Source organism: Thalassophryne amazonica, chromosome 13 (assembly GCF_902500255.1).
Source record: "Thalassophryne amazonica chromosome 13, fThaAma1.1, whole genome shotgun sequence".
In the NCBI taxonomy this organism is placed as follows: Eukaryota; Metazoa; Chordata; class Actinopteri; order Batrachoidiformes; family Batrachoididae; genus Thalassophryne; species Thalassophryne amazonica.
In genome coordinates this window covers 56,104,096-56,125,603 of record NC_047115.1, presented here as the reverse complement: position 1 = coordinate 56,125,603, position 21,508 = coordinate 56,104,096, and the positions used below count along the sequence as shown (strand labels likewise).

Genomic DNA, 21,508 nt, shown 5'->3' with positions numbered 1-21,508 from the left:
GTCATTCATTATGTAAACCAACACCTTAATGTGACGTGTATCATGTGTTGGTGTTTACAGATAAATGTGCTTTTGTAAAATATTCAATTTTTTATTTGTAAAAAAACAGGCATTTTTACGGAGCCCTGGAAGTGTCATTGCAAAATGTTTTGCATGTGGAGAGAATGTGCGCTCATTTTATTAGTGCCATGTGCACGTTTTATGAGGTTGTAAAACGTGCACTCAATATTGTCTTGACACATAAATGTTGGCTTTACACTGTGCGAGTTTTGGCCCTTTTTCAGATGATTTTTCATTCGTGCGAGAATTTTTTGGACCGAGTTTCAGGTTAATCGTGCGCCCTGCATCCTGTAGTGTACATGGAGTAACAAGCTGCATTTAACATCTCACGACCACCTCCTGATCACAGATCATATGGTCGAATGAAAATCAAACCTGTTTGATATTATTCTGGTCGGCCGTCGTGAGGGTATCGTGCTGCTGCAGAGCTACAAGCATCCAACTGCTAGCACTGTGCCTGTGCAAACACCGCAGAGCTGTCTTGTAATGTTTTTTGTTGTTGTTGTTGTTTTGTTTTGTTTTTAAACTTAATTTGTAAAAAAGTTTATTTGACAACCATCTGATATAACCGAGGTCAAAATAAATAGAACACTGCCATCTACTGGTGCCCAGATGCTTAGTACTTAGAGCGAATACTGCCATGAACACTACTGGCCAGTAGATGGCAGTAGAGGCCTTGAAAACTTGCCAAAACTAAATTCCAGATAATCCGTGTCTGCTACATTTAAGGTGCGTGGAATTTAACAAACTGCTCATTGACGTAAGCTCATTGACCCTTGACCTCCTTACACAGGTCGAATGAAAATCAAACCTGTTTGATATTATTCTGGTCGGCCGTCGTGAGGTTATCCTGCTGCTGAAGAGCTACAAGCATCCAACCGCTCGCACTGTGCATGTGCAAACACCGCAGAGCTGTCTTGTAATGTTTTTTTTTTTGTTGTCATTTTGTTTTGTTTTTGAACTTTAATGTCTCCCATTGAGAGTTTTTGTGAATTAAGTTTGGGAAAAAAACGCTTACGTTTTGCTTCTGGAAACACAAGTTTGACCTGTATTTTTTGAACATACAATGTGTGTGAGAACATAAATCGGGCGCTCTGAACTTTTACACCGTGCAGTTCTGCTGTACAGTTTCAACTGAAACCAAGTACAGTGATTAAAAATATCATACAGTGTCTGCTCAGCTTCAGTACGAATATTGCCATGAACTGCCATGAACACTACTGGCCAGTAGATGGCAGTAGAGGCCTTGAAAACTTAACAAAATAAAATTCCAGATAATCCGTGTCTGCTACATTTAAGATGCATGGATATTTTCACTTTATAAAACTTCAGACATTACAGTAATTTAAAATAACTTTAGTTTAGTTTGGTTAAAATTTGAACCATAAGTTAAAAATGTATGCCTCTGGATGACTTGGGTGATATTGCAAGCATATCAGTATGGTGTTAAAGGAAATGATTTTTTTTTTTTTTTTTTTTGTGACCAGTTCTCCTTTGCTTGCAGAGAATAGAGCGGTTTCTCCTGGAAGCAGCGCTCTTCTGTTTGCAGAGGGTGGAACTATACGAGGGCTGTCAATAAAGTAACGGTCCTTTTTATTTTTTTCAAAAACTATATGGATTTCATTCATATGTTTTTACGTCAGACATGCTTGAACCCTCGGGCGCATGCGTGAGTTTTTCCACGCCTGTTGGTGACGTCATTCGCCTGTGAGCACTCCTTGTGGGAGGAGTTGTCCAGCCCCTCGTCGGAATTCCTTTGTCTGAGAAGTTGCTGAGAGACTGGTGCGTTGTTTGATCAAAATTTTTTCTAAACCTGTGAGACACATCGAAGTGGACACGGTTCGAAAAATTAAGCTGGTTTTCAGTGAAAATTTTAACGGCTGATGAGAGATTTTGAGGTGATTCTGTCGCTTTAAGGACTTCCCACGGTGCGAGACGTCGCTCAGCGCTCTCAGCCGCCGTCGTCAGCCTGTTCAAGCTGAAAACCTCCACATTTCAGGCTCTATTGATCCAGGACGTTGTGAGAGAACAGAGAAGTTTCAGAAGAAGTCGGTTTCAGCATTTTATCCGGATATTCCACTGTTAAAGGAGATTTTTTTAATGAAAGACGTGCGGACGGGTCCGCGCGTCGGGACGCAGCCGACGCGGTGCGGCGGCACAGGAAAAACACCTCCGTGTTGATAACCATTTGTAAAATCCAGGCGGCTTTTGATGGCTTTCAGTGGAGTGAGTATATGAGAAATTGTTTAACAGCAGGACATGTTCCAACTTGTCCTTAAGGCTTTCAACAGAGGTGTTTTTCCTGTGGCGGAGCGTCGCGGCGGCTGCGTCCCGACGCGCGGACCTGTCCGCACGTCTTTCATTAAAAAAATCTCCTTTAACAGTGGAATATCCGGATAAAATGCTGAAACCGACTTTTTCTGAAACTTCTCTGTTCTCTCACGACGTCCTGGATCAATAGAGCCTGAAATGTGGAGGTTTTCAGCTTGAACAGGCTGACGACGGCGGCTGAGAGCGCTGAGCGACGTCTCGCACCGTGGGAAGTCCTTAAAGCAACAGAATCACCTCAAAATCTCTCATCAGCCGTTAAAATTTTCACTGAAAACCAGCTTAATTTTTCGAACCGTGTCCACTTCGATGTGTCTCACAGGTTTAGAAAAAATTTTGATCAAACAAAGCGGCAGTCTCTCAGCAACTTCTCAGACAAAGGAATTCCGACGAGGGGCTGGACGACTCCTCCCACAAGGAGTGCTCACAGGCGAATGACGTCACCGACAGGCGTGGAAAAACTCACGCATGCGCACGAGGGTTCAAGCATGTCTGACGTAAAAACATATGAATGAAATCCATATAGTTTTTGAAAAAAATAAAAAGGACCGTTACTTTATTGACAGCCCTCGTACATCTGTTAGGAAACTTTTAACAGGTAGGTTCTCATCTGATTTTAAATTTTAAAAATGCTTGCTGCTGTTGAGCCTTGTTTACTACATTATCAGACAAAGATTTATCGGAAGATAATTAGTCCGATAATGGTTTTTAAAGTTATCTAAAAAGATAATCTGATAATGAAAACATTATCTTCGATAATTATCTGTTATCGGATTATCGGAACTGTGCCCACCACTGGATCCAGCTTACCTCCAAAATTTAATGGAGTCTTCCAAGGCCTAACACCAATGTGTGATGAAAATTTGGTGAAAATTCGATAAGTAGATTTGATGTCATCCTTTAAATCCAACAAAGTGAGCATACATATTAAAATTCTCTTCTAGTATCTGGATCTGGATCACCTCCAAAATTCAGTGGAGTCTTCCATGGTCTAATATCTATCTGCAGTGTAAATGTGGTGAGAATCCGTGAAGTAGTTTTGACGTAATCCTTCAAAGCCTATATGAAGTGAAACTTGATCCAGAATCCAGATTCAGATTACCTCCAAAATTTAATGGAGTCTTTCTTGGTCGAATATCTATTTGTGTTGAACATTTCATCAAAATCCATGCAGTAATTTTGATGCAATCTTGTTAAAAGGCAGAGAGACAAATAAATAAATGCCAGTAATTTTATTACATCAATTGCGAATGTAATAATATGTGCCGACACCCTTGTAATGCATAAGGGCCGCCACACGTGGTGCAGGGCTGTTGGTGTTGGAGTAATGAGCTGAGATGGTGCTACTCTGGGCCCCAATGTTTTGCAAGGTGGATTTGAAGATTGTCAAACCCTGTCTTTGGACTGACTCCGGTGAAAGATATGCTGTACACCACAAGCCTCAATCTTTTCAAGGATATGTAAGACCAGCAAGCCAATTGTCAGCTTGTCCAGTGTCTGGGGTGGTATCTCTGGCTTACTTTACTTAATTTCCCAGTAGTTATGTCCCTTGATGACTTAATGGACGCTGCCATGTGTTTGGGTTCTAGTAACACATTGGGGCCCCAGGGGTGGTGCAGTTGCTGAGGTGAGATGCTGCTATACTGAGTACTGTTGCACTGCAAGGTGTATTTGAAGGTACATCCATCTATTTTCTATACCCGATTACTCCAATTATGGGTCACAGGGGGCTGGAGCCTATCCTAGCAGTCATAGGGCATAAGGCAGAGTACACCCTGGACAGGATGCCAGTCTATCGCAGAGCCACATATACTGTAGACAAACACATTTGCACCCACACCTATGGCCAATTTAAAGTTTGCAATTCACCTAATCTGCATGTCTTTGGTTGCGGGAGGAAGCCGAAGCACTGAGAGTGAACCCACACAAACACATGGAGAGCACGTAACTCCACACAAGGCCCCATGTGGGAAGTGCTTCTGTTCTTAGGTTTGTGTTTGTCAAAGTATGTATCTTTATGAAATAGTAGATGGACTGCATTAACCTAGTGCATTCCCTTCAGATACATATAAAATCGAAGGTCATAACTGTTTAACTCAAAAGATTTGGTATGAGTATGGATTAAACATAGTGGAAGGGTTTGATCTTGATTGCTGACCTTCAATCCTGGTCACTGAACTGTGATCTTTACTGTTGAGGTTTAATCATGCTCATTGAGCTTTGATCTTGAGAGGTGACCTGTAATCCATCTGACTGCTTTGGGATCTTGATTGCTGACCCTTATTCCCTTCTCAGTGAGTTAGACGGGGGGTGTTGCTAGGCAAAAGGCCAAAAGCGGACACACCCACACACTCGCATATTCTATGTAATGTGATTGTAAACTCAAATCTGTCACTGTGGCTGTGTGGATGCACAATGACATTCCTTTACTGTCATCCCTTTCCTCTCATCCATATTTTATATGCCTAATTTAAATGAATTCATGGTGGTCTTTCCAGAGCAGAAAGTTCCTGGTTTAAGGCCAGCCCTGCCTATATTCTCAAATGCAATGGAGTTGTGTCAGGAAGAGCATTTGCTGTAAAACGTGCCAAATCAACATGCAGATTCATATGGGATCTGCTGTGGTGACCGCAAGTGAAAAATGAAGAAGCTTGGAGAACTCAGATTTGATGTGACAAAAGAGACAGTCATGCATCTGTAGCACATTTCACTTGTTTACTTATTGCTACTTTTACTGATTGTTTTTATTATTTTTGCATAATTGTTTTGCATAATTTTTGTATGGCCTTGGCTTACAATATAAAGCGCCTTGGGGCAACTGTTTGTTGTGATTTGGCGCTATATAAAAAAATTGATTGATTGATTATTAATTTACATAAGATGCATCATAAGGTGATCCTATTGAGTTTGGGGTTTAATCATACCAGCCTTTGCTATCAGTTAGTGCTGTTACTACCTCAGTCCTTCATTTTTATATTGTCAAAAATCAAATGACAGCTTTCTTATTCATTGCATGGCACACAATAGTCAGGAGCTTACGTTAATGAAGTCTTTTGGAAATCCACATAGTCCTCATGATAAGGCTCACAATCTCATTCACATTATCGCTCTCTCTTGTGTTGATATTGCCACCCAATATTCAGTTTATTATTACTTATTGTCATGTGTGTTATTCATATCACCATTTTGAGCTGATCACAGAGCAGACGTCTCTAGGATAGATGAATCTACACTTTGTTATTTTATCTAGAGCACACGTATGGAAAAGTGTCAAAGGGAAAAAAACAGTACTGTCTGCTTTAAGTCATTGCCTGACACTGAGGGATCAGGCATTGGCAGGTGAGATGGAATATTTTATGTGACATTGTCACTCTCTGTACAGGGTCTCAGGGAGACTGTAGATGATGTGACGCACTTGGTGGACAGCATGTGATTATGACTACTTTGCGACCCACAATGTCATTTTTAGAGCCTTTTTGGTTTTATTGTATCAAGCAAAAGCAGTTACATTCAATCCATTAGTTGTGAGCAATTCTGTAACCTATTTTTATCCAAATTTCATAGTAGGGTCTCAGATTGTTCAGGAACTACTTGAAGTTCTCAATACCAGGCAGTCAGTGTCTGTTAAGGTACAATATTCTCAGTGCTTGGTATACATCCATAATCGGCAACAAAACAATTCAAACCTATTCCATAAGACGCTTTCAGATTTAGTGGAGCATACTGTCACCTTTTCAGTAGGAGGAAGTGGTGTAAGATCAAACAATAACTTCAAGGATTTGTGATGTGCGGCCCAATTCATGACTGCTTGTTCTCACCGATTATGGGCCAGGAATGTAAAAAAATATTGAGTACTTGAGCTTAAATTGTAAACAAAATAGCATGTGCCTACATTTTATCTTTACAACTGAATTATTGTGGGTGAATTGTCACATAGTTTTGCAAGAAAATCATGTTGATCAATTCATTATTTTTTATTTTTGTGGGTTATTACATTTGTCTGTATTTGCTTATGTATTGGATTATTTATTGGGTGTTAAATTTGTGAAGTAATCGGCGTGGGTGAAAGTATTACATTTACAAATAAAAAACAAAATTCATAGTGACATTTAATATTCTTCTAATTGACATTTTCATATTTTAAATTTGGTCATTTACTGACATACAAATGAAGAACAAAACCATAGTTTCAAAACCCACATTTGTACAAAAACACTCTATTCTTAAGAGTTTTGCACAACAAGGCAAAAATGGAGTGTTCGAGTCAAGTATTAGTTTATTTCTACTTTTAGTGTTATACTCTGTGTTAAACCTTGCACAGTATTTGAATAGTGTCTCCTAGTTGAATGATTTGATATTGGTTTGGAGTCATCGCACTAAAGTGTAATTTAGTGAGTTGATGCCACTCTAATATGATGTAATATGATTTATGGTTAGAATTTTCATCTTTGAAGATGTCATTGTAAACCGTGTACATGAGTTGTGTGACAAACAGGACAAATAATGGTATGATTATAATACTGTCACCACAGGTTTGTGGGTTCAAACCCAACATGAGACCTTTTTCTCTGTGATTATTTCTATAAATAAGGTCCAAACAATCATGCTTTTGTGTCAGACCAATGTAAAACTACTCTATACCTATGGTTCCTCAAGTGAGGGCCATGATGATTCTAGAGGTTTGCAATGGCAGGTCATTAAAAATACATTGTAAAAAGTCTTTCTTTTAAAATTATTTGACCAAGTTTATCATAATAAATGGAAATACTGTACCTCAGCAAAATTTGAGTTAAAACGGGCTGGGTTTCTCATCTTATTGATGACAGTGAATCATGGTCAGCGTACAAAAGCCACACAATATTTTCTTTTCTTGCTCCATGAAAATCTTAAAATTGATGCAGTGACTGATTACTGAATCCCTTTTTGCATAATTTATTCAGGCAGGGCAGGCTTTATATGGCTTCATATGGGGACGTAGGTGAAGCAATTATTACCAAAAAGCCTCAGTATTTTGCCATAGACTATGCACATGCATGCAGTCTGCACCTTTTCTAGAAAAATGATCCACAGAACTTACCTCAGGTTATATTATTAATCTTGTGTGAACCCAAGCATCTGTGTAAAAGGAGCTTTCACACTGTTTATGTCAGGCATGGATGCTTGTGATAAAAAAGTAATGTGTGTCATGTCTTTGTATGTATGACAGGTAGGCACATCAACTGCTTTTCACAAAAAGCACATTCAGCAACCATATCAGAACCAGAGCAGCTGGCTCTCTTCCTTTTATTTGTCTTTGTCAGTCAGTGTGCACCACACAAAAATAGCTGTATGACCAAGATAACAAAACTACTAAATACTAAGTACTAACTAGCTGCTGTTATCCCACTGTGACCTTTACTTGACACTGAAAAATGTCTGTGCATATATGACTGTGTCCATTGTGCATCCCTTGTATAAAACGTGTTGCGGGTTCGGATCATGTGGCCCCTGATACATGCCTCGCTCATATATGGTTGGTTTGCCATGGCTGCAGACTGACTCCAATCAATTGCAAAGTGTTGTACCTCTGTCTGCATTTGTTAAAAGAGACCGTGATTAATTGCAGCTGCTGCCAATCTATCTGATAGTAATTGCTGTTGGTCTGAGTTGGACCGAGGTCATCTGGGGATGGTCGCCTTTCAGCAAGCAGACATGGTCATGTTGAGGGTGCTAGGCTACATGCTAAACCTCCACGCAACCACTGGCGATGACCCAATTTACTGCAATCACAAAGCAGCCACCATATTTTTTTTCCAGTTGCAAGAAGTTTGCCATCCTATTTTTACTTTTGACTGGTGCTTAAAGTAGTAAAATATTGTTCAAAACTACTGAAGAATAATTAAACTACAATAAAGACACTCCATAGTTAGAAAAGTCAAAATAAGTCCTAAAATGATCTAACTTTCAGTTTTTAAAAATCATTTTCAGATCTCCTTCCTCCCTTTATTCTCATGGCTCCACCCTAAAATCTATTCTTGAGAAATCCTGTTAACTAATCAAAAGACAGCCTTAGAGGAAAATATAATTGCCTACGCTGAAGTAATAAGATATCAGGGAATACATTTAGTTTATGAAGAATTTGTTTGTTTTAGAAGTAATTAATCCAGATCTTTGTTTTCCTCAGGTTGTTCCTGAACGTGGTATTCATCATGTGGACTTCATGGACTACTTGGAACAGCATCTCATGAGCCTCCCAACATTAATAACAGATCATCTCGTTTATTTGCCTGATGACACATGCAGAGTTAAAATAAACACAATTTGGATTACACAGTAAGCGAGAAGAAAACAAAAATGAGGCCATTGTGTCATATTATTGCTCTGTTTTCCATTGTTGTGGGTCGGTCCTTTCTCATGGTGTACTGCCAGACAGTTTGCAACAGACGAGATGGACAAGAATGGCACATTAAACAGCACACAGTCCGACTGAACTGGACACTCACAGGAAATATCTGCAGTGGTTTTGCAGAGTGTTGGGCAACTCGGGAGGCAGAGGAAGAGAGTGAACATGCTTTTAACTTCCCACAGATTTGCCCCCTTCAGTTGCAACATGGAGACAAACTGCTAATGTTTGCTGATGAAACTCTGAAGAAATTTGGTATCAAAATCTTCAACGTCCACGTCAAAAATTTTGAAAGCTGTTCCACAGATGGACAGTTAAAAGAGTACTTCTTTTCTCCCAACAATGCAAATGGGAGCCAGCAAGTCGATGCCAAGTGGCTCACCGCAGGTCATCATTACTTCATTGCTCTCCATGAGGGTGACACGCAGCTGTGCAAGTTTGGCTTAAGGCTCAACATCACTGTGAAAATGCCACTTTGTCGGCCTTCTCCTCTGTTTCGACTTTGTTCAGGGAATGGAATTTGTAAAAGTGGTCTATGGGAACAAACATACCACTGCCAATGCCACCGACACTACTCTGGCCGTTTTTGTGAAAAGTTTGATGCTTGTTTGGATAACCCATGTGAAAACAAAGGAGTGTGTTTGAGCAAGGGATCCACAGACACCAACCACAGAACTTATACATGCCTGTGTCCGCCACATTTTACAGGTATGAATTCATTTGCAGCACTGTACTTGTTCAGACATGTATCGTATACTATACTGTATGTCGCAACAAAGTGTTAGTCCCATCTGCCAAAAAATTGTGTCGTAGAGAGGAAAAATATGTATTAGACACATTGATCAACAAGTCGCATTTGTTTTTGAAAAGTGGTAAATCCACTACATCAATAAGAAGCAAAATTTATTTAATTACTACATTATTTATTTACAATGTAAACAGTGTGTAAGCAAGCAGAAGAAAGAAGAAACAATACTGGAATTTATCGGTCATCGGTTATCTGTAACTTTCGATACATTTTTAAGTGGTTTATCGGTTTATCTTTATCAAAGATAACTTTTCAGTTATCTGATTATCTGTTATCGAAGTAAATTTTTTGGTTATCACGCCCACCACTGGTCTTGACACATAAATGTTGGCTTTACACTGTGTGAGGTTTGGCCCTTTTTCAGATGATTTTTCTTTCGTGCGAGAATTTTTTGGACCAAGTTTCATGTTAATCGTGCGTCCTGCATCCTGTAGTGTACATGGAGTAACAAGCTGCGTTTAACATCTCATGACCACCTCCTGACTACCGATCATATGGTTGAATGAAAATCAAACCTGTTTGATATTATTCTGGTCGGCCGCCGTGAGGGTATCGTGCTGCTGCAGAACTACAAGCATCCAACCGCTCGCACTGTGCCTGTGCAAACACCACAGAGCTGTCTTGTAATGTTTTTTTGTTGTTGTTGTTGTTTTGTTTTTAAACTTAATTTGTAAAAAAAAAAAAAAAAAGCCATTTGCAAAGCCAAAAAGTTGATTTGACAACCATCTGATATAACCGGTGTCAAAATAAATAGAACACTGCCATCTACTGGTGCCCAGATGCTTCGTACTTATAGCGAATACTGCCATGAACACTACTGGCCAGTAGATGGCAGTAGAGGCCTTGAAAACTTTCCAAAACAAAATTCCAGATAATCCGTGTCCGCTACATTTAAGATGCGTGGAATTTAACAAACGTAAATACAATAACGTCTATAAATCCAGAGAATATATTCACGAGAGTTTTAGGCACTAGAGTTTAATGCTGCTGTCTGTGGAGCCTGAACAGAGTGGCTGAAATGCATTTGTCCTGTCGTGAACATACTGAGATTACCCTGTCCTACCCATAATGCACTGCTGGGCACAACATGTGCTCACAAAACCTTAAAAAGTAGCACATTACTTTAAAACTAAAACATATATCTGATATGTTCACTTTATAAAACTTCAGACATGACAGTAATTTTAAATAACTTGTCCAAAATTAGTTTGGCTAAAATTTGAACCATAAGTTAAAAATGTATGCCTCTGGATGACTTGGGTGATATTGCCCCTGTATCAGTATGGTGTTAAAGGAAATGTTTTTGTGTGTGTGTGTGCATGCGTGCGTGCGTGCGTGACCAGTTCTCCTTTGCTTGCAGAGGATAGAATGCAGAATATAGAACTATACATCTCTTAAGAAACTTTTAACAGGTAGGTCTCAACTGATTTTAAATTTTAAAAATGCTTGCCGCTGTTCAGCTTGGTTTACTACGTTATCAGTCTAAAAGTTATCGGATAACAATTTATTGGAAGATAATTGGTCCGATAATGGTTTTTAAAGTTATCTAAAACGATAATCCGATAATGAAAACATTATCTTTGATAATTATCTGTTATCGGATTATCGGAAGTGTGCCCACCACTGGACGTGCATAGAGTTTTATTTTTTTTAATGAAAGTTTTTCGAAGTATAAGTACACACATACACTTATACATATACAGTTGTATGCAAACATTTGGGCACCCCTGATCATTTTCATGATTTTCCTTTATAAATCATTGGTTGTCTGGATCAGAAATTTCAGTTAAATATATCATATAGCAGATGAACACACTGATATTTGAGAAGTGAAATGGAGTTTCTAATACTTACAGAAAGTATGCAATAATTATTTAAACAAAAATTGGGCAGGTGCATAAATTTGGGCACCCTTGTCATTTTATTGATTTGAATACATTTAGCAGTAATTATTGGAAGACAAATTTAGTTTGGTAAGCTCATTGACCCTTGACCTCCTTACACAGGTCATGAGAAAGGGTATTTAAGGTGGCTATTTGCAAATGTTTCCCCTCTTTGCATCTCTTCTAATGAGTGGCAACATGGGAGCCTCTAAACAACTCTCAAATGACCTAAAAGCAAAGATTCTTCAACATCATGGTCTAGGGGAAGAATACAAAAAGCTATCTCAGAGATTTCAGCTGTCACTTTCCACTGTGAGGGACATAGTGAGGAAATGGAAGACCATAGGCACAGTATTACTTGAGGCCCGAAGTGGCAGGCCAAGAAATATCTCAGATAAGCTGCAGCAAAGGATGATGAGAACAGTCCTAGTCAACCCACAGACATGCTCCAAAGACCTACAACATGAAATTGCTGTAGATTGTGTCTCTGTGCATCGTTCAACTATGCAGCGCACTTTGCACAAAGAGATGCTGTATGATGCTGTAATGCAGAGGAAGCCTTTTCTGCATACACACCACAAACAGAGTAACTTGAGTTATGCTAAAACACATTTGGACAAGCCAGCTTCATTTTGGAATAAGGTGCTGTGGACTGATGAAATTAAAATTGAGTTATTTGGACATAACAAATGGCGGTATGCATGGCTGAAAAAGAACACAGCATTCCAAGAAAAATGCTTGCTACCTACAGTAAAATTTGGAGGTGGTTCCATCATGGGGCTGTGTGGCCAGTGCAGGTACTGGGAATCTTGTTACAGTTGAGGGTCACATGGATTCCAGTCAGTATCAACAGATTCTTGAGAACAATGTTCATGAATTAGTGACAAAGTTGAAGTTGCACCGGGGCTGGATCTTTCAACAAGACAACAACCCTAAACACTGCTCAAAATCTACTAACACATTCATGCAGAGGAACAAGTACAATGTTCTGGAATGGCCATCTCAGTCCCCAGACATGAATATTATTGAAAATCTGTGGTGTGATTTTTAAGCGGGCTGTCCATGCTCAGAACCCAACAAACCTGACTGATCTGGAGATGTTTTGTAAAGAAGAATGGTCCAAAATACTTTAAACCAGAAATCAGACTCTCATTGGAAAGGTTTAGAGGCTTCAATTTCTGCAAAAAGAGGATCTACTAAATATTGATGTAATTTTTCTGTTGGGTTGCCCAAATTTATGCACCTGCATAATCATGAGCTCATGCTCTTGTATTTATTTGTTTTCAATACAATACTCCAAAGCATTGTATGGCTGCTTAGTCAATCATAATCAGACAATATAATTATGCATTCTAAATTACTTCTCCAGTTAAGGCCATTTCTCAAATAAATAAAGGATTTCATTACAGTGAAAACATAAGAAGGATACATGTGGACTTTTAGTATATTATCAAGGTTAATGAGAGGAGTACATATAGCAGTTTGCTTTTTTAAAATACATTTTTTGCCAAGTTTTTGTTAATTTTGACTGGACTAATCACCCCGTACAAAAGCATATTTTATTATACTTGATGTGAACATTCATCTGGAGCCACACTAAATCCTATAAGGTAATGGTTTCTTGGGTTGCTTATGCTTCACCCCCCCCCCCCCCCCCCCCACACAAGTTTCATAAAAAAAAATAACTTGCTAGTTTTTTATATGATTGCATTTAAAGACAAACAGTGAAATAGTCAAACAAATCAGATAAATGTAAATAAAAAAGAACTCTACAGGAATTATATTTTAAATCTGGCCTCTCCAACTCTTCTCCTGGAGGGCACCTGCTTGTCATGTTTTGCAACGCTCTCTACTCCACCCACAGCTAATTTACTCAGGCAGGTATGCTCAGCTAATCAAGAGATGGGGAAATGGCAAGGTGAATTGTCCAGGTGTGACTCAAGCAGATAGACATGGAAAATCGCAGAACAGGTGCCCTCCAAGATCAGGGCCGGAGACACCTGATTTAAACAATACAGTGCATCCGGAAAGTAGTCATAGTGCTTCACTTTTTCCGCATTTTGTAATTTTAAAGTCTTATTCCAGAATTGAGTACATTATTTTTTTCCCTCAAATTCTACTTACAACACCCCATAATGACAAGATTAAAAACTACTTTTTTAACTTGCAAATTTATTAAAAAAAATTAAACAACTGAAAATCACTTGTACATGAATATTTACACCCTTTCCTCAATATTTTATAATTACTTTTTTTAATTACTTGAAATTATTTTCTGTAATTACTACCTTTGGCAGTAATTACAGCCTCAACACTTCTTGAATATGATGCCACAAGCTTGGCACACTAACTTTGTCCATTCCTCTTTGCAGCACCTCTCAAGCTCCAACAGGTTGGAAGGAGAGCATCAGTCCACAGACATTTTCAGATCTCTCCAGAGATGTTCAATCAGATTCAGGTCTGGACACTGGCTGGCTGGCCCACTCAAGGACATTCACAGAGTTGTCCTGAAGCCACTCCTTTGATACCTCTTGTACATTGCTGCATCCATCTTTCCCTGAATCTTGAGTGGCCTCTCAGTTCTTGCTACTGAAAAACATCCACACAGCCTGATGATGCCACCACCACTTCACTGCAGGGATGGTGCCTGGTTTCCTCCAAACATGGCACCTGGCATTCATCCCAAAGAGTTCAATCTTTGTCTCATCAGACCAGAGAATTTTGTTTCTCATGGTCTGAGAGTCCTTCAAGTGCCTTTTGGCAAACCCCAGGCAGGTTGCCATGTGGCTTTTAGTAAGGAGTGAGATCCGTCTGACCACACTACCATACAGGCCTGATTGTGGTTTGCTGTAGAGATGGTTGTCCTTCTGGAAAGTTCTCATCTTTCCACAGACGAATGCTGGAGATCTGATAGAGTGAAACTCGGATTCTTGTCCACCTCCCTGACTAAGGCCCTTCTCCCTCGATTGCTCAGTTTAGACATATGACCAGCTCTAGGAAGAGTCCTGGTGGATATGAACGTCTTCCATTTACAGGTGATAGAAGCCACTGTGCTCACTGAGACCTTCACAGCAGCAGAAATGTTTCTGTGCCCTTCCCCCGAATTGTGCCTTGACAATCATGCCTCGGTGGTCTACAGACAATTCCTTTAACTTCATGCTTGATTTGTGCTCTGACATGCACTGTCAACTGTGGGACTTTATGTATTGACAGGTGTGTGCCTTCCCAAATCATGTCCAATCAACTGAATTTACCCCAGGTGGACTCTAATTAAGCTGTAGAAACATCTCAAGGATGATCAGTGGAAACAGGATGCACTTGAGCTCAAATTTTGAGCTTCATGTTTACGGCTGTGAATACTTATGTACATGTGATACATATAAGCATTTTATGATAGTGTGCTCCCCCCCAGCACGCCACATGTGTTGGCGGGAGCGCGACACACGTGCATGACACATGCACCACATGTGTGTTGCTTTTTGCCCCATATCACCCCCTGCAAGCTGCATGTGTTGCGGAGGGGAGGGGCGCGTGAAACACATGCACGACACATGCACGCCACATATGTTGGGGGGGAAGACACACTGTCATGCCACATGTGTGTCTGTTTGCAAAGCCACAGTTGTGCGGGCTAGATGTGACAAATTTCATATCTAGCTCAAAAGTGATCATCTGCTGACTGTTTCTGTGCTAATAGCGTGAATGGCCACACGTTGCCAAGCGAGCCACGTTAGATGTTCATGTGTATCACCTGGAATTTGGCCGACACCTGCCATGAGAATGATCGAATGGGCTCTCAAAGGGCACATTCTATCTTTCAGCCACTGGTGTGCACAAATAGTTGTAGCAACAGGTGTACGAGGTGTTGGAGGCAGCTCCGATTTTACACGTATTGCATACAATTCCTGCTTCATGTGCAGTTCATGCACGATTTGACCACATTTGTACTATGTGCAAAGGGACGCTTCATTTTTTTTTTTTTTTTGCAAAAATGTAAAAAAACAAAACAAAAAAACAAGTTTTTTCACATTGTCATTATGGGGTATTGTGTGTAGAATGTTGGGGGAAAATTAATTTCATAAATTTTTGGAATAAGTTTGTAGCATAACAAAATGTGGAAAAAGTGCAGTGCTGTGAATACTTTCCGGTTGCACTGTAGATTACCTCAAATGACGTTGAGATTAATAGGTTAATTATCTCTGCTTTCCTCTGTCCTCTAAAAGTGATGCACAAATTGTATCAAAGTCATTTTAAGAAGAGTTTTATCACAGGTTCAAAAAGTTGAAATTAACTGCCTTCCTGCGGTAGCTGGGAGCACCATAATACTCTATGTGCTATTCTAGATTATCAACAACTCCAATATAATATGCTGGAGGCCAAATGGATAGTGCACTTGTTTCTTGAGCAGAATGTCGATGGTTCAAGTCCACCCCTGCCAACTGTGTGAGGAAGGGCATATGTATGTATATATACACACAGGACTGTGCAACTGTTTAAAGCACATTTAATGTCATAAAACACTAAAAATGATGAAAACCTAATAAATATTCATAAATAAATGGCATGTTCTCAACCATCCCTGGTTCTCACGACCAGGGACCTAAGTGGCTCTACTTTATTTTACTCTTCCTTTTTTAGATATTTAGATATATCTTAGTATACAGTAGTAGAGTTCTACCTTAGAAATTGAATATGTTCTAGAAGACATACCTGACTGAATTTTCATGTGTGATGAATTTCAACTTCAGTGATAATTGATATGATTTCTGAATTTTATTTATCTGTCATTTATCGGTATATAAGTCACACCAGAGTATAAGTCGCAGGACCTCAAAAACTATGAAGAAAACAGAACTTAAAGTTTGAGTCATTCTGTTTTACAATCATTGTAATATTGCATGATCATTTGCAAGGCCCGATGACTGCTGAGATAGGCTACAACCCCTCCCCATGACCCTTCACTGGAGTAAGTGCATATTGTATTGGCCTGTACACTTACTAAGAAATTATTATTAATAATATTAGTATTATTATTATACAATAAAAAATATATCTCATATATTCAGTTTTGGCGGAACTGATTTTGTGTCACCATGCCAATAATAAAGGAGGTGGGGAAGCATCAAATGTTTTCATTATAACTTTGGGATACCTTAAACCTTTGCACACTTGTGTGTGTGTGTGTGTGTGTGTGTGTGTGTGTGTGTGTGTGTGTGTGTGTGTGTGTGTGTGTGTGTGTGTGTGTGTGTGTGTGTCTATATACGAGGTCCGTTAGAAAAGTATCCGACCTTTTTATTTTTTTCAAAAACCTGATGGATTTGAATCACGTGTGCTTACATGAGCCAACCTTGAACCTTCGTGCGCATGTGTGAATTTTTTCACGTCTGTCGATTGTGTCATTTGCTTTTAAGGAGCCTTTGTGTGAGGATGGGTGGAGTCTCTTGTTGTTTTTTCTTTGCAAGGAAATGGCGGAACGACTGGAGCAGCGCGACTGCATCAAATTTTGCCAGAAACTGGGCGACAGCCAGGTGGAAACCATTCGGATTATTCAGACGGCTTTCGGTGGCTTTTCAGTCGTGTGACTATCTGAGAAATTGTGGAAGAGCTGGGCATGTTACAACATGTCCTGTGAGACTTCAACACGGTGGCACTTTTGTTCCGCCATCAGCTTCGTGCCCAAGCCATTGACATGAATTTTGCTGCAACTCTTTTCATGGCAAAATCTTCTGTCACAGTGGAATGTGCCGATAAAGTGCTGATGTCCACCTCTTCCGCAATTTCTCGGATAGTCACATGACGGTCCTGCATCAACACAGCGTTCACTTTGGAATGATCTGGTCATTTCAGCATGTTGATGCCGACCGGAGCGTGGCTCGCTCTCCACCGTTGTGCGGCCATCCTTAAACCAGTTGTACCGCTCCTTAATCTGTGTGATGCCCATAGCATTGTCACCAAAAGCCGTCTGAATCATCCGAATGGTTTCCACCTGGCTGTCGCCCAGTTTCTGTCAAAATTTGATGCAGTCGCGCTGCTCCAGTCGTTCCGCCATTTCCTTGCAAAGAAAAAACGATATATATATACGTGGTCTATTAGATAATAAACTGACCCTTTTATTTATTTTTTTTTAACTATATGGATTTGAATGACGTGCGATTCCACCAATCATGCTTGAACCCTCGTGCACATGCGTGAGTTTTTTCACGTGTGTCGGTGACGTCATTTCCCTGTGGGCAGGCCTTGAGTGAGATGTGGTCCCGCCCTCTCGGCTGAATTCCTTTGTTTCACACTCTGCTCGAGACGGCGCGCGTTGCTTTATCAACATTTTTTCTGGACCTGTGAGGAATATCCGAGTGGACACTATTCGAGAAATTAAGCTGGTTTTCGGTGAAAAGTTTAACGGCTGATGAGAGATTATGGGGTGTTTCTGTCGGTGTAAGGACTTCCCACGCAGCGGGACGTCGTGCAGCGCTTCCAGGCGCCGTCGTCGGCCTGTTTCGACCTGAAAACATCCTAATTTAAAGCTTAATTCACCCAGGACGTCGTGAGAGAACAGAGAAGATTCAGAAGAGGCCGGCATGAGGACTTTATGCGGACATTCCACTGTTTAAGGACATTTTTTAATGAAAGACGTGCGCGCAAATTCTGCTCTGTGTGCGCCGCGACAGGAAAAACACCTTCGTGTTGAAAACCATTTGTAAAATTCAGGCGGCTTTTGATGGCTTTCAACAAGTGAGTAACTGAGAAATTGTTTAACAGCTTGGGCATGTTCCAACTTGCCCGTTAAGGTTTCCAACTGAGGTGTTTTTCCTATCGCGACCCCCCGCGGTCGGGTCCAGCCCGACACGCGACTCTGCCCGCACGTTCTTTCATTACAAAATGTCCGTTAACAATGGAATGTCCGAATAAACTCCTCATGCCGACTTCTTCTGAAAGTTCTCTGTTCTCTGACGACTTCCTGGATCAACAGAGCCTGAAATGTGAAAGTTTTCAACTTGAAATGGCGAGACGCTGCCGCCTTGAAGCACAGATCGCCGTCAGGCGCCGTGGGCCGTCCTTAAAGCGACAGTTACAGACAAAAATCTCTCATCAGCCGTTAAAATTTTTACCGAAAACCAGCTGAATTTATCGAATGGTGTCCACTCAGTTGTGCCTTACAGTTTTGAAAAAATTTTGATCAAACAAAGCAGCAGTCTCAGCCATTCATAAACAATGAAAAAATCGATGAGAGGGTGGGCGACTCCTCACTCAAAGACTGCCCACAGGCGAATGACGTAACCGACAGGCGTGAAAAAACTCTCGCATGCCCACGAGGGTTCAAGCATGTCTAATGTAATCACACGTGATTCAAATCCATATGGTTTTTGAAAAAAATAATAAGGTCGGATACTTTTCTGATAGACCTCGTATATATATATATATATATATATATATATACACACACACACGACCCAGGCTGGATTTTTAGTCTCCTGGAATGCGTTGGCATAGACGCATGGTAGCAGCATTTGCTCCCAGATCTACTGTAATCTACATATATTAGTCAGAATATTCCCAGTCGTGTCCCTTTAACATGATCTCTGACAAATGCAAATATATTTTTAAATATCCAGGCTCTGCCCCTTCGTCCTGATTCACCCCAAAAGCATAATCTCCATAATTTTATTGATTACATCCGTTCTACTGTCGCATCAGTGTAGCAGCTATTATTTGTTGTCCTGTGTTGCTGTACGTTTGCATAAATGAATGCCATCTCCATTCATTAATTTATGCATGAGACTTTTACCAGACATGCTAGTACACAGTGCACCGCATGTATTTCCATCAAACATATAATCACTGATTGACACAACATAAAATTATTCAGCATAAACCCCTTCTCAAATCAGTGCTCATTGAAGGCAAACAGAATTAATGTTGAAACAGTTTGCAATCCAAATGGCTTCTTCTTAATCGCCCCACGTACACTTTATGAACAACGTTATCTCAGCACTGTCACTTTTTCTTTTTTCATTTACATTTTTTTTTCTCCCCAATTACAAATTCAAATAATGAATATCTACCCCGTGAATTTTACTTCCTTTCTCCTTGTTTTAGGGGTTAACTGCTCCGAAATAATCGGAAGAGAAAACTGTGAGCGAATTTGCCAAAGTGAACCGTGTGTTCAGGTGTCACCTACCTCCTTCAGATGCACCTGTGACCCAGGAATCTCTGGTAAGCGCTTTATACTCAGCTGGTTGTTGGTGAAAAGGAGCACAATCATCCATCACTGGAAAACTCTGCTCAGCAAATGAAACACACTTTCAAAGTTCTCACACAGTTTTGACCTCCACGGGGTGTCTCGCTCGCACTGCCAATCAGGGCTCCTAGATGCCGTTTCCCAAAGGGAGCGAGAAATATTCCGCCGCATGTCACTTCTCTACGCGCAACCGTGTTAGTTACCTTGGAGGGATGGTGATATTTGGAAAGGTCAAATTTAAAAGCCACAAAGCCACATATCTTTAAGAGATACGCATTTCCTTATGGTCTTTAAAACCGATGTTGTTTGGTGTTGTATTTGACCTGGTAATATATAGAGCGGTCACTTCAAAACACTTTTAAAACCTGCTGTTATGACCAGTGATAGATGCTTATAAAATGCCAGAGCTAACTGAGCGTGTCTCTGTTGATAAAACAAAAGGTTTATTGGGGCCCATTACTCTGTAATTTATAGTTTCTGCTGAGAAACAATACCCAATCTCAAGCTGAGCATCTGTGATGGAAATGATGGAACAAAAAATAAAATTAAAAAGATGTTTAAAGGCTGAGTTTGAAAGGATAACTTTATTTTTTTTTCAAACATAGTAATATCAAAGGCAGCAAGGTGACTTAGTGGTTAGCACTGTTGCCTCACAGCGAGAAGGGCATGGGTTCAATTCCCACCTGTGGCCTTTCTGTGGGGAGTTTCGGGGTGTTCTCCCTGTGATTGCGTGGGTTCTGTCCAGGTGCTCCGACTTCCTCCCACATCCAGCGAAATGCAGGTTAGGTGGATTGGAAACTTGAAATTGTCCATAGGTGTGTGTGCAGGTATGAATGTGTTTGGTTGTCTATATGTGGCCCTGTGACAGACTGGCATCCTGTCCAGGGTGTACCCTGCCTCATGCTCTATGACTGCTGGGATAGTCTCCAGCCCCCGCGACCCTTAATTGGATTAAGTGCTTGAAGACGAGTGAGTGAATGAGTCATATTAAAACATTACTGGCAATCAAGCCTCTTCATTCGACTCACCTTTGACAGCTGCATTTTTGTCACAATTGTTTGTTTTCTTTAAATAAAAAGCAATAATCAAGAGATAATTATGCATCCATAGGCATATGCATGAATTAGTAAAAAAAAAAGTAAGCAATGATCAAGAGATAATTATGCATCCTTAGTCATATGAATGAATAAGTAAAAAAAAAAAGTAAGCAATGATCAAGAGATAATTATGCATCCATAGTCATATGCATGAATAAGTAAAAAAAAAAAAAAAGAAAGCAATGATCAAGCGATTATGCATCCATAGTCATATGCATGAATAAGTAAAAAAGTAAGTAACGATCAAGAGATAATTATGCATCCATAATTATATGCATGAATTAGTAAAAAAATAAATAATCACAGCATTTTAGTGATATACCAATGTGTGACCAAATATGGACAGCTTGGTGTATTTTTTTTCTTCTCGAGTTTACTAGATTATATCAACCCTGCACCAGATCTACAACTTAGTTTCAGCCTGATTGTTATATGAGGATACCTCACATGGTTAATGGTTCCTTATAGAAATGTAATAATATTAAGTAGCAATACATCTCGACACTAATCATAAAATACAATAATGCAATAATACATTTGCAAAAATGTATGATTGTGTTATTTGTAGTCCTACTACAAGTTCCCTATCAATATCCATGTATTTCTTTTTCAGAAACTTGTGGAAACAACCAGCGGCAACCTTGGTGGCCATCACACCTAAGCTTTGGATATAAAATGAATGAAACCAGCCTATTTAAAGCTACAGACGAATTA

At 39.9% G+C, this 21,508-nt stretch overlaps 1 protein-coding gene across 1 annotated transcript; it reads left to right on the top strand.

Annotated features, from left to right (window-relative positions):
- The first annotated feature begins 8,575 nt into the window (after nt 1-8,575).
- LOC117522961 (protein eyes shut homolog) lies at nt 8,576-19,752 on the top strand. Its single transcript, XM_034184380.1, has 2 exons — nt 8,576-9,478; nt 19,556-19,752. The coding sequence occupies exons 1-2, from the start codon at nt 8,722-8,724 to the stop codon at nt 19,750-19,752; spliced, it is 954 nt and encodes a 317-aa protein (XP_034040271.1). The 5' UTR covers nt 8,576-8,721.
- The last annotated feature ends 1,756 nt before the right edge of the window (nt 19,753-21,508 follow it).